Source organism: Mytilus edulis, chromosome 14 (genome assembly GCF_963676685.1).
Source record: "Mytilus edulis chromosome 14, xbMytEdul2.2, whole genome shotgun sequence".
Classification (NCBI taxonomy): Eukaryota; Metazoa; Mollusca; class Bivalvia; order Mytilida; family Mytilidae; genus Mytilus; species Mytilus edulis.
Window position 1 is genome coordinate 54,361,778 of NC_092357.1, and position 14,605 is coordinate 54,376,382.

At 32.3% G+C, this 14,605-nt stretch overlaps 1 protein-coding gene across 1 annotated transcript; it reads right to left on the minus strand.

The window, feature by feature from the left end:
• Nucleotides 1–737: 737 nt before the first annotated feature.
• On the minus strand, nucleotides 738–14,383 carry LOC139503724 (KICSTOR complex protein ITFG2-like). The gene is made up of 12 exons (XM_071293570.1): nucleotides 14,230–14,383; nucleotides 13,126–13,221; nucleotides 12,022–12,063; nucleotides 11,404–11,484; nucleotides 9,647–9,746; nucleotides 8,027–8,184; nucleotides 7,083–7,216; nucleotides 5,786–5,919; nucleotides 4,382–4,470; nucleotides 3,634–3,751; nucleotides 1,421–1,597; nucleotides 738–1,067 (listed from the first exon to the last, which is right to left on the minus strand). Exons 1-12 carry the CDS (start codon nucleotides 14,326–14,328, stop codon nucleotides 979–981), a joined length of 1,317 nt encoding a protein of 438 aa, XP_071149671.1. The 5' UTR covers nucleotides 14,329–14,383; the 3' UTR covers nucleotides 738–978.
• Between the last annotated feature and the right edge of the window lie 222 nt (nucleotides 14,384–14,605).

Consider the following 14,605-nt stretch of genomic DNA (forward strand, 5'->3'; position numbering starts at 1 on the left):
TATTTCTAGTTTATCCTGCACAATGACGATCACTAAGACGCTTGATGAACGTTTATAGGGCAGGGATACAGGCTAGCCCCTCTATCTGGTAAATGACGTCACAAAGGCGTGTATAATTGATGAGTTTTTTCCAGTGACGGATGAACTCGAAAGTGGTCTTTTCAACAGACTATGTATGCCAAGTGATGAGAAAAGCTCACTTAGTCCTTTGGGCAAGGTGAAATAAAAAATGAGCTCAATTTTTACAGATATAAAAATATCAAGTTAACCTTTTTTTTTAAATTTCAGAATGATGAACAGGCACAATTTGGCTGAAAGTAGAATGATAGTCAAATCAAATCAAATCAAATCATTTTATTGGTGTAAAATCCAAATATTGGATTGTTACCAAGACAAACATGACAATCATTACAAACATATAATATCTAAATTTAAACAACATTCATATTCTTATAAGACTATATATTCAAATGTTTTGGAGGAGGTGATACCTTTGCAAATTTGAAAGTACAAGTACAAACAATCATATTAATGCAATTGTTATAAAATATATCATTACAAGTACTATAAGAAAATATAAAATAGTCACATAATTTTTTTTACATCCCCTAGTTTTTCTTATCAGCTAGGCTGTTCCTTAATACATATAAGTCATTCACTCCCTTGACAATAGACACTTGGCACAAAAGTATATAAACTTATCATGGATACCAGGATTAAATTTGGTATAAGATTGATTGTTGTAACCATTAATTTTTTATTGCTGAATCATAAATATAACTTAAATCACTGTGTTTAACATCCTCTCAAATCAGTCTGTTGAAAAAACTTCATAAAATCTTTTCACAGAAATTCTGACACATTGTCCTAAATGTGTATATATCAAGAATGTATTTCTAATCAATTCTTTGAAAAGTAATAGTTAAGATTTTGTATATACAAGAATCTTTGATTTTTCCACATAGTTGTACAATATATTTAGGTTTTGTCATCTTCTAGAGAAAGATCTGGTTTCCATCCATAAAGTAACCAGTGGTATAATTCTCTTAGCTGACTGGTATCTGGATCTAAAAAAAAAAGAAAAATAAATACAATATTTCAAATTTTACAAAATTTATCTTAAAAGTCAGAAGTCTACTACATACAAGCTATTAGCTTTGAAACTGTAGCTCTAAAGATTCTAAAGAATTTTTTTAAGGAGTCCTTCATTTCTGTATTCTTTAATTCTTATGTCATTATTTTTCGATTCTTTATATTTTTTGCACATTATTGTCTATCCTTTATATTTTGGCAACCCATTATTCTATATTTTTTATTCTCTGTCCTTTTTTTTCTGCTCTTTTTTTTTTATTCTGCTTCTTTTTCTAATAGTATTCTGTAAACCCCATCCAGGCCCTCCACTGCATTCATTAATTCATACCTGTAATATTTAGTTTAGTTAGCAGCTCATGAGTCTCCTCCATTTTATCCATAACTTCTATCAGGTTTGTGGACTCTACCCTAGGCAGTGTAATGTTGTAGTAGATGAAGATTTTATTATTAAATGTGGCGTAGACAAAACTTGGAACGTTATCTTTCTGATTGACAGAATACAGACCTAGAAATAAAAAGTATTTATAAATTAAATTCACATAAAAAATATTGACTTTATAAATTACCTTAAATATAGTTTTGGATCATATCCATTTATAAAATTGCTCAAAAGATACCAGAGGAACAGTCAAACTCATAAATGGAAAATAAACTGACAACACCATGGCTAAAATGAAAACGACAAACAGACAAATAATTAAAGAACACAAGAAACAACATAGAAAACTAAAGACTGAGCAACACAAACCCCACCAAAAAACTCTGGTGATCTCAGGTGCTCCGGAAGAGTACGCAGATCCTGCTTCACATGTGGCACCTGTCATGTTGCTCCTTGTAAAAAGTCAAATTAGGAGGTCACATTCATGAAAAGGGAAGGGGATTGTAGTTATGAAGTAAGAAACATATTCAATATCAACTGAGAAACACTTATTCCATAGGGGTCAACCCCTCAACCAACTTCTGATGGCTTCCCTAAAATTTACAAAGGGATGATTTCAACTTCACCTTTTAGAATCATGATAGGAAATAGAAGTGCGGGAATAATGTATCAATTTGGAAATATATACTCCATATGCCAGCGCTGCTAGAATGTTGCTACATAGAAATGGAAAGTTCACAAATGGGAAGCTGAAATCATCTCATTTGTCGTAAAGTTTTGTTTTCAACTGACCCTCATTATTAATTTCTAGATCTTTCAAGAACCATAACTCCTGAACGGTAAAAGTCAAAATCGTCATTATTGAACTTGACCTTCATTTTGTCATCAGTAACAACATATTAAAATTTGAAAAGCTTTGGTTGAACAGTTCATGAGTAAATGCACGGACATGACTGGAAAAGCCATTTTTCAATCTTTCAAGAACCATAACTCCTGAACGGTATAAGTCAAAATCGTCATTATTGAACTTGACCTCCATTTTCTCATCCGTAACAACATATTCAAATTTGAAAGCTTTGGTTGAACGGTTCATGAGTAAATGCACGCCCAACATTTAGGTACAGCCCACCCGACCAACCGCCCGCCGTACATCCCCAAATCAATAACCGACATTTTTGTCACAAAAATCCGGTTAAAAATAGGTATCAAAAAGGGGGGCATAATTGGTTCCTATGGGAATGCTGACAGTCGGTTGAAAAACATGTCTGACAAATGTAACAAATATGTTGTCAATCAGGAAATCAAGCATCTTGATAATGTCAGTTTCAGAGAATTTTTTATTTGAATCAGTGTGATTTTTTACAAAGTATGATGTATCCCCCTGTAAGACAAAATAGGGACGAAAGATACCAAAGGGACAGTCAAACTCATAAATCTAAAACAAACTGACAATGCCATGGCTTAAAAAATGAAAAAGACAAACAGAAAAACAATAGTAAACATGACACAACATAGAAAACTAAAGAATAAACAACACGAACCCCATCAAAAACTAGGGGTGATCTCAGGTGCTCCGGAAGGGTAAGCAGATCCTGCTCCACATGTGGCACCCGTCGTGTTGCTTATGTGATTACATATATAGTCTAATTCGGTAGGTCACATTCATGAAAGGGAAGGGGATTTTAGTTACGACGTAAGGAACATATCCGATATCATTTGTGAAACGGTTATTCCATAACGGTCAACCAACTCATGATGGCGTCCGTAAAATTTACGAAGGGATGATTTCAACTTCACCATTTGGAACTCTTGGTTTAATAGCTTCCTTGTGAGCAGCAACTATAGGAAATACAAGCACGGGAATATCGTATCAATTGGGAGATATATACCCTGTATGCAGGTGCTGCTGGAATGATACTTGTATCAATGTTGGCCATTCTTTTTTGTGAAACAAAGCAATACCAACACTTTCAATCTTTTTTTTTATGGAATGGGGAATACTTGTGTAAAGTGTAGAAAAGTCAAATGTTTTAATACTATTGCAAGATGGAAGAGTCTTAGGCATAAAAATATACTATAAACCCCACCCAAACCCTTATAGAATTTTAAAACATTACACGTTTTATAAACCATGATGTAAATTTGTAACAGTACATGTATACCTGCTGTAAAAGCTGTCACATTTTCCTCGAACTGGTACCTAACAACATCTCTGGTGTGGTTAACAATATAGGTCTGTCCATCCCAACCACAACAAACTACTTCTTCTGTGCCATTACCCTGACAAAATACAAACGATCTAAATTATAGAAAAAAAGATATCAAAAAGTAAATCCTGCAGTTCTTATTTACCAATGCAACTTTGACCTAGGAAGTTGTACAAACATTATGACACACCCTCTGGTGTTGGTTAATATATACATATCAAGTATACAGTATGACATTATAATGGTTCTCTAGATATAGAGCGTACACAATTTTTTACAGACTGACACTGATCACTATAGGGCCACATGTCACTAGTCTTTGCCCTAATTAATGTTAACATATCAAGTTGAAACAATTTGTTACGGATGGACCAACAGACGACATGGGCTTATCAACTGAAACCAAAGTTGTTGACCTTGAACTTTGACGTAGGAAGTTGTACAAACATTGTGACACACTCTCTGGTGTTGCTTAATATATGTATCAAGTATAAAGTATGTAATTATAACTGTTCTCTAGATAAAGAGCGTACACAAGTTTTTACAGACTGACAGACTGATCACTATAGGGCCACATGTCACTAGTCTTTGCCCTAATTAATATTAACATATCAAGCTGAAAACAAGCCTGATCCTATAAAATTTCAAGGTCAAAAACAGTGGTGTTAGTAGGAACTGATTTTTTATAAATAAGAGTACTTACAGTAACATCAAGCTTCGTTAAAGCAAACAGTTGATGATCCACTTGTAATGACCATAAAATCTCTTTGTTTTCTATTAATATTAATGTTCCTGTAACAGAAAATCAACACGTTCAAAACTCAATTTTACAGTTGTTTTCAACTCTTTTAAAGGGAATAGGCAAACATTATTCAGTGGGTTTATATTTCTGCTGCTAAGTTGACCTCAAAATATACATTACCTGATGTTCAGTGGTTGTTGTTTGTTGATGTGGTTTATAAGTGTTTATGGTTTCTTGTTTTTTTATATACTGTAAATTCAGAAACTATTTTGTGCATTTATTATTGCGAATTTTTTATTATATACAAAAATGCGATTTTAATGTTTGCAATATGGAGAAAAATCAAGTGTTATTGTTTATAAATAATTTCAAAATGCGAGTTTGAATTATTGTGATTATAACCCTGTTGCATTTTTCGCAATTAAAATAAACATTGAAATATTTTTTTGAATTTATAGTAGATTAGACCGCTTATTTTCCTGTTTTAATGGTTTAACACATGGCACTGTGTTGAAGGCTGTACTAACTACTTTGACCTATAATGGTTTACTTTTACAAATTTTGACTTGGATGGAGAGACATCTCATTGGCACCCATACCACATCTGTTTATATACATTAACATAAACACAATCAAATACAATTCTGAAATATAATATTGTACCCATCAACATTACCAAACATCAGAGTAAAACTGTAGGATGATTTGTTTCTCATGAATATTGTGCACTTTACAAATATATTAAATCCTGGATTATTAGAAAACATGGCTGCCTGTACTTGGAGAGGGATTTTGACATTTTAAGCATGGAAGCTCTGAGGGGATATCAGAATTAATCATCCATGGAGGTACTTTTGCATGTAAATGCATTAAGGCAATGAAACTGAACCAGATAACAAGGTAGCTATCCAAGGATAGGGCTGTTTAAACAGGGGGATTACATGTTAAAGGACCAAGGTAGGTGCTGTTTTATAGAGGGATTAAATACAGTGGATTCATTTATTTTCATTGGATTTCATGGTTTGAGGTGAACTAGCAGTGGCAGATCCAGAAATTTTCATAAGTGGGGGCCCACTGACTGACCTAAGAGGGGGCTCGCTCCAGTCACGCTTCAGTGATTCCCTATATAAGCAACCAAATTTTTTCCCAAAAAAGGGGGGCCGGCCCCTGCCCCTCCCCCTAAATCCGCCTCTGACTAGAAATTAAAATGTTCAACAGAGTACAAATTCTCTTAGGCTTGCATGAAGACTTTGGTAAAACCACTAAATCAAATATCACTGAAATTACATTATTTTCTCAATCCACGAACATTGGTACATACAAAAAATAAATGAATTCACAGTACCGGTACTATAGGACCCTCACCATCAAGAGTAGAAAGTGCATAAAATGTTCCTCCCCCAGCTTTTCCTCGGTTTCCTTTGTTTATTCCTCCCACAATCTCAGTGGTAATCATACTGTTACGGATTCTGGCTGAACCGAGTCTTTCTTCTACAAACCTATCAATTAAATAAAAATTAAAAAACATGAAAAAATATTCTCTTTTTTTTTATAAAAAATTAAATAAGACTTCATATAATCAAAGTCAGAACTATTCAATAGTTTACTTTAGAAAAATCTCAAATCATTTTGCACTAAATCTTTCAATATAAAAGTATGGAGATATGGTAATGGTATGATTATCAATGAAACAAGAATGTGTCCAAAGTACACGGATGCCCCACTCGCACTATCATTTTCCATATTCAATGGACTGTGAAATTAGGTAAAAAATGTAATTTGGCGTTAAAATTAGAAAGATCATACCATAGGGAACATGTGTACTAAGTTTCAAGTTGATTTGACTTCAACTTCATCAAAAACTACCTCGACCAAAATCTTTAACCTGAAACTCCAACTTTCATTTTCTATGTTCCGTTGATGATGAAATAGGGGTCAAAAGTCTAATTTGGCTTTAAAATTAGAAAGATCATATCATAAGCAACAAGTGTACTAAGTTTCAAGTTGATTGGACTTTAGTTTCATCAAAAACTACCTTGACCAAAAGTTTTAACCTGAAACGGGACAGACAGACGAACGGATGCACAGATGGACGCACGGATGGACGAATAGACGGAAGCATAGACCAGAAAACATAATGCCCCTCTACTATCGTAGGTGGGGCATAAAATATATTAACTAGAGACTAAAGGAGAAAGATGTTAACAACTAAGGGTCACAGGACAGCCTACAAAAATAAGCCTAACTAATCAGTATAGTAGACTATAAAAGGCCTTGGAAAAGCAAAATATGAAACAATTGAAATGAAATAACAAACAGCATGATTTTTGGCAAAACAATTATTGCAGACAGCATTGACAACCCCTTGTTTAAAGGCTCCTGACTTGGGACAGGGAAAACAAAAACAATGACTCAGTATATTATTAAAAGTGCTCCATGAAGGAAGAAACAATACCCCAATAGTTTTTTTGAATTAGAAATTCAAACTTATATTTATTAAACACTGAAAAATACCATGTGAAAACGCTGTATTTGTAACTGGCTTTGTTAAATCTTCATCTAATATCAATAATGCTAAAAAGAAATTTACAAATCACACATTTAAATAAAACATGTAAAATGTTCACATAATCTTAGTCATAGATACAATTTAATATCTTACGTAGATTCACTTTGTCCAGGACTCTCCCCACCTGTTACCACAGTCAGACAAAGTTTAACGTAAGTCCCACCAGGCTGTGCAACCAGAAGTTCTGGCTTGCCTTCCTCTGATAAATTCACTGTTAGAGATCCTATCTACAAAATACAGAAATATCAAGAATTATCATCCACATTACATAAAAGATTTAACTCAATTAATGTTTTCAGACTTGTAACCATATTAAAGAATATCAAAACAACTTTTGTCCATTAAAATATTTTCGGAGGGAACAGTGGAGTCAGTGGACTACAAATTGTATAACTTAGAGATTTCAAAAATAAATAAATAGTAGCAAATAATTTCGTTTGTATGACATTGCTGAGGGGGACAATACCTTTCTGTGTAAACCTGTTATGGCCCTTTTCAAGGTGTTGTTAACTTTTTTCTGAGATCAATTTAAGCTGTTAACTGTTTTCAACCCTGTTTGTTAACTGTTATAGGCATTTTTGCATTTTTCGTTAACTGTTATTGCCAAAATTGAGGTGTTAATAACATGTTAAAGGACCCCTGATTGCCCCCCTCATTGCTAGCAATACTAGTTTTCATGTTTTCAAATTGACTGAAAGATCAGACATTCTTTACATGTTCTTATCATTATTGACAACATACAGAGGTAAGTACAATGTATCATAATAACCAGAATTTATCCACAAAAAAAGATTCATTTCAATGCATTAATGTATTTATGATTGCATTTGTATGCAGGACTTATAAAATAACTATAATTAATCTTGCATTCTTGCCCACTGGTCAATAATTGCAATTATAATAAATGCTTATTTCTTAATTAACAGTACTCTAAATGTCAAGTAAGTTGTAACAAATTATACAATGGAACAGTGATTTAATGAATCAAGGACAACTTTGAGGAATCATTCAGACTGGTACCATTTTGTCATTCATACCTGCCCACTCAACTGCCACTGAGAAATCTGAATCAGGTTACCAGTACTATTTCCAGTTCCTGCTTCTAGCATATCACTAGAGCTATCTTGTCTCCATCTAAAACATCTGACAACTCTATCTGAGTAAGCTACAACTATTTCAATTTGTCCATCTCCATCTACAAACAACACAAATATATCATCATGTCATTGCCTAGGAACAATTTCAATTTGTGGGATATTTTTGTTGATTTTGAATGTACAGGTGAAAAACAAAGGAATAGGGGCAAGAAGGCCCTTTTTTGGCCCAAAAATAACTGCAAATTTTAAAGTTATCATACATATTTTAAATTACCAAAAACTTGACTAAGGTATAAGGTACTAAGAAAAACAAAACAAATTTGACATCGAACAAGTTACCATGGCAACAAATCATGACCTAATTTGCATATTTTGTTAAATTTCATGATTTTCCTTGTTTTTTCATTAAATCTTAAGTATATTTTAGATTGAAAAAGTATGTGCGCACCCAAGAAACAACTTTATATTTGGTGAGATTATGCCCATAGTTATAATAAAGCGGCTGCACAGAGTGTTTCCACAACGGGAATAAAGATCGAAAACTGCATAAATTCTGTATTTTTCAACGTTTTAGTGAAAACAGTACATATTATTACGTAATTGTGACGTCATCAGATAAAAATCTTCATGTTTTTCATTTATATTTCTTGACCCTTACAATCTAAGTGTTGATAGACTTGTGAATTGCCTAGACCACTTAGCCATCAAAGCCCCATTCTATTCTGATTAAAAGAGAAATTTTGAAAATGAGGTTTATATAGAAGTAGAACGTAAATAAGCTGTAAAAAACAACAAAAAAAACTGTCTTTGATTTTATATACCTTAGGCCAGGGTTTTTTAATTTGTTGGTTTACGGATTTCCCCCCTGAAAAAGTCGGGTTGGTCGGTCATCTTTGAAGGAAGAAAATTATGCAAAAAACAAAATGTTTGGTATGCTTTTTTGTCATCATTTCTTAAATTTTAGTTCCATGAAATAGAATTGCTCAGCTGTCATAAACATGGTATGACATAGTCTAATAATTTCCTGTGAAAAAAGGGGGGTTGTGTCCAAGGACTGTGGTAAAGACAAAATTAAATCGTCATTTCACAAACGAGAAGAAAAAAAACGATCTGTGTAGCTCTTAATCAATTTCAGGAAACTTGGTGAATAATGATCTTCAAGCACGACAGCTGAAAAATAGACAAAAAGTCGTTTTGAAAAATAAATTTCAACACACACGTCAAAAATGTAATAGACTCCTCCACTGGAAAAACGAGGATATCAGGATCATTATATCCGCAAATGGCATTGCAAGGTTAGTAATCATTGATTTGTCTATTTTTAGATACTTAAATTTTTTTTGGAAGTTTTATTTTTTCACAACAGAAAGTGTTTCAGTTTTGTTAGTGTTTAAAATTCATTTCATTTTTATAAAAAAAAAAGAATATTTTATTTATTTTTCAGGGATAATGTTTTGGTTATGGTCGGCGGGAATAAAAAAGCATGAAAAGTCAATTTTATTTTCATTCTGCAAATTGGCAAAATCGGGTCGTCAGAGCCGTAAACCAACAAATTCTTACCTACATCTGCTATTAACAAAGACTTTCCATTAGCTGGTAAATGTTGAGTATAGTGTGGCTTCAATATAATTCTATTTTCTTCTTCTGCATCTGTTTCTGTCTACATAAAAAAACAAAATTACAATTTCTATTAAATAAAGTCATATATCGTGAAGATAGTATTATACAATCGAGACAACAACTCACTGACAAAAACATAGAGATCAAAATATAGTCTTCAACAGACAATTGTCTGTATGTTTCATTTTCAAATGGCTTTGAGTATAGTAGGTAGAAAAAATCTAACACAGACTATAGAAAATCTGCTATCATTACCAAATTAATCAAGCAAAAATTACAAAAAACAAGAATGTGTCCATAGTACATGGATGCCCCACTCGCACTATCATTTTCGATGTTCAGTGGACCGTGAAATTGGGGTCAAAACTTTAATTTGGCATTTAAATTAGAAAGATCATATCATAGGGAACATGGGTACTAAGTTTCAAGTTTATTGGACTTCAACTTCATCAAAAACTACCTTGACCAAAAACTTTAACCTGACAGACATTACATAACCTCTCATTTATCTTTTTGCTATGCCTACTCTACAGTGTGAGTAGAATGCAAAATTTGTCAAAACCACAACACCTAGTATCGATAAAATATAAATTTTTCATACAAACATTCAAATAAATGCATCCACAGTAAATGGAATGGGAGAAGCCATTACAATTTTCCAGCAATTGTCCTTGAATACAGGGTTGGCAAAAACCCGGGTTTTATGAGTATTGCCCAGCCCAGTGGGAAATACTGGGAAAACCCGGGTTTTACTGGGTTTTAATGGGTAATACTGGGCAATACTGGGTAATATAAAATACTGGCCTGAATTTTAAAGAGGATTCAGTGATCAAACTCAATTGCAATACATTTAAGATATTTATAAACACATTTTGATTTATAAATTAGTTGACTTGGTTGAGAGTGATAATACAAGTGTATATACATTTGAAAAAGTATTATTCTTGCAACTATGAGACAAGTAAACATGTAGTCACACATTACACAAATATTAATGGAAAAGGCCTTTATCAATAATTCTTTTGAAAGTCTATTAAATCACCCTCTCGTCTAGATTGGTCAAACTGGTAACAGAAATTCAAAGAATTCATTTTTCAAATGTATATATCTTACATTAACAATTAACAAGAAAATGTAAGAAAAATTACTTTTGCATAATTTATATGTACATCACTAATTAATAAGTAATTATTCAGATTAGGACATTGATATGTTTATATAACCATATTCAGCCTTTTCATTTCTATAAGGGTTAATGACTTGACCCTGTAGGGTGTTTATTTAGCAATATGATTGCATAGACATTTAAATTTATAATTCACATAAACACTGCTATAAAATGCATTTTTTTTTAAAGTTTGGATAATTGAAACAATACATGGAAATTAACAAGGTATTAATAATCCTAAAATATTCAAATTTTGTATTCTGCCTGAATTTTCAATCTTCTAGAAACATGACTCTCAATGGTTATCTGTATAAAATGTATATATATTTAGCTATAATGCTATGAAACTACAACAAGACTACTATTTTGTGTTAAAATAAGCTTAAAAAGTCTTATTGCCCAGTATTACCCAGTATTACCCATTTCAGGGAATATTGCCCAGCCCGGGAAAACCCGGGAATTCCCGCCTGGGTTTTCCCGGGCGGGTTATACTTTGCCAACCCTGCTTGAATACAATACATGTACTAACCTTACTGTCATCTTTCTTGACTTCAGCAACCACTTCAAATAAGTAGCACCATCCCTCTGCTGTCAGGGCTAGTAATGTATTCTGGAAAGAAAGGAAAAATGCAGGTCCTTACATTTTACAGCTAGCGATAAATTAGGATTAGTTTATAAAAGATAAACTTACGAAAGGAGGTCAAATTTTCATACACATACACAGATGCTTCAGTCAAAATCTAACTGGGATGGTGATTTATTTTAATGAATTATGGTGATATTAGTGATCAAGTCTAGTGACTTAAGAAAGTGATATATCACAGTGAATAATGGTGACAGTAGGTGATTCACACTAGTTAAGTTTGCTGTTCAATCAAAAGTTTTGGCAGTTAAATCTTTGTGGTGTTTAATGTTCATGTTTCGCTTCCCTGTACAATGCATTTAAATGGACAGAAAACATGTGTGTACGGTAAATATTTATGTAAAATGCATAACACAAAATTAGCAAAAATTAGACAATATAAGAAAATGTCAAGATGATTAGGACATATATATTCAATAGCTATTTAAGTATCATGAATCAATGTGACCTCAATTCTTATTATCTTGTATCCCATAGATTTACTCAACTGTGATTTGTACTAACCTTTCCTTTATTACAAACATCACCAATACCAATACATGTTAACTGAAATAAAAAAAATATTGTCATAACTTTAATATAGTGATGTTGTTAAATATTTCATATAAAAAATACATGTCATAATTTTAATATGGTTATGTTTTTATATGTTTTATTGTGATCTGCATAAAATTTTCAACATAGCACTATAAAATTGTGTCTGCACCTTAGATCTATGACAATGTTGTTAATTTCTTTGACAATGGCATGTGCACCCTTAGTTTCTAGCGATAATTTTTCATATCAATCTACTGTGCTGAGAAAAGAAATTATCAATCAGTACGATCAAAGGAAAATATCGTAAAATAGCGATAAATACATTATGTCATAGTCGAGATGCTGTCATACTGAAGTACATGTATACCCCTCCCCTTTTGGATAAAAATTTAACATAGTCATTGTTATACATATGTATGTACCATGCTTAACTCAGATCATCCCTAATATTAACACTACACTACATTTGCTGTATTTGTCAAAATCTTTCTGAAGTCTGGTCCTTAGTAGTTTTTTTGGCCTTTGAACTGTTTTGACTCAAAAGTCACTAATGAATCTTTGTAGACATGTATCTGGTATACAGAATTATAAACCTGTTATATTTGATGAGCTTTTTTTTTACTGTTCAATTTTTTTTTCCTGTCAAATGTACTATTTACATCATTTTTTCTGTTTAAGGGTTTATGTGTTTAACTGCTATTCTTAAAACTTAAGTGTGTACTTTAAATTCTCATTTCATTTTTTGAATGCAACCACAATATACATTTTTACATGATAGAATTGTCATCTTATATTAATTAAGTTAAATGTTACAAACTCAACTTGCATACTTTAACAAGGTTTGGCAACTTTAATCCTGCTTCCTTTTTTACAGCACTAATGACATCATAGCCCCTAAAAACACCTGCATCTGACTGTAATTGTGGAAGATGTTTAGTTTTACAAGAAATTTCATGTTAATTTTTGCAATAAATATGCTTTACATATATTACATATAAAAATAGTTGCCATAATGTGCTGTACATTAGGGTGTTGAATTGTTAGCAATCAATCTACTAAATCTATTCTTACCATGCCAAGATCTGAGCATTTCCTCCATGGGGATGAGAATGTACCTCTGAAGATATGAAGATCTCCTTCTGTGTTTCCAACTATAAGTTCATTTGCCTACATTAAAAAATAAAATGTAACATTTGAATAAATTAAATCATCAAAGTTTGTTTAGCATAGATATTTTAAAGAAAAAAATCTATTTTAAAGACCATTTTTTTGCTATTTGATTATTTTTACCATTGACTGAGAACTTTAAGGTTCATCATAACCTTTTGGTTAAAATGGCCGTATTTACACCCCAAATTTTACTCTGAGTACAGACTAAAAAAGGGACGAAAGATACCAAAGGGACAGTCAAACTCATAAATCTAAAACAAACTGACAACGCCATGGCTAAAAATGAAAAAGACAAACAATAGTACACATGACATAACATAGAAAACTAAAGAATAAACAACAAGAACCCCACCTATACACCTGCAACAGTTTTAAGGGATGGCAGGAACTAGATATATAAATTTTAAATGCATTTTATGTTTCAGAAAATTATAAACTTTTCTAGATTTTGCTATCCATTTTTTTTCGTTCCTGCAGAAGGTGCAAAAATTAACTAAGTAGTGAAAACGATTGAGAAGCTCCCCTCATATAATCAATGTTGTGAGTAGTATTGATTTAAATGGACAATAGATGGACAATAGACACCTGTAAACAATAGGTGATTTAACAGGTTTAAACTGTGTAACTGAGTGGACCGTATCAAATGAAACTCGGGTGTTTGTTTATTTTGCTATCTTCTGCAGACTGGAAAAAAATGAACATCAAAATCCAGGTACAAAAATTTAAGTTTTTAATTTTCTGAAACGTAGACTTCATATAACTTTTATATATCTAGTTCCTGCCATGCCTTAAAACTTTCCTGGATGTACCAGTTTGTCTGTACTCATAGTAATTTTTGAGGTGTAAACACGTCCATATTTTTCAATTCCTTATGATGAACCTTAAGGTTAAAAAGTGGGACGTTGCAGTCTTAGTATTCCTTTCGGTATTCATTTAAATCTTGGTTTCGCTGCAATATTCTTCGTTTTTTGTTTGGTAATCACTATTGTACACCTTGTTTTGTACCTGATCGTTGTCGACATCTCCTAATAGAATTGCTTGATTGAATAAATTTCCAACAAAATCTACTTCAATGCGCTCAACGAAAGAAACTGTTCTCCACATTAAGGCGTGTGTAAAATCTGTACAATATCGGATATTGATAATTCCGGAATATGCCTTTAAGGGGGCTCGCGGGTCTAAATCAAATTTTTTATTTAATATAAGATTTCGCCATTTTTTTCTATAAATGAACTTTATCTTATACCTAATAGAAAAATAAAATAAAAAATGGGGGTCACCGATCATTTACGCTCACAATCTGACTTCGAAAGAAGCATACATTTTTGTAAAGGTACTTTTTTTCTGTTGAACTAATAGGAGAAAAAGAGGTAATATCGAA

Bases quoted from the DNA above. Each gene is read 5' to 3' on its own strand.
- LOC139503724 (XM_071293570.1), bottom strand. From the start codon at position 14,328: ATGTGGAGAACAGTTTCTTTCGTTGAGCGCATTGAAGTAGATTTTGTT. The intron at 9,747-11,403 runs GTTAGTACATGT...TTTTTTATGTAG, and splicing joins TCAAGAAAGATGACAGTAAG to ACAGAAACAGATGCAGAAGA. The intron at 8,185-9,646 runs GTAAGAATTTGT...TGTTGTTTGTAG, and splicing joins TTTGTTAATAGCAGATGTAG to ATGGAGATGGACAAATTGAA.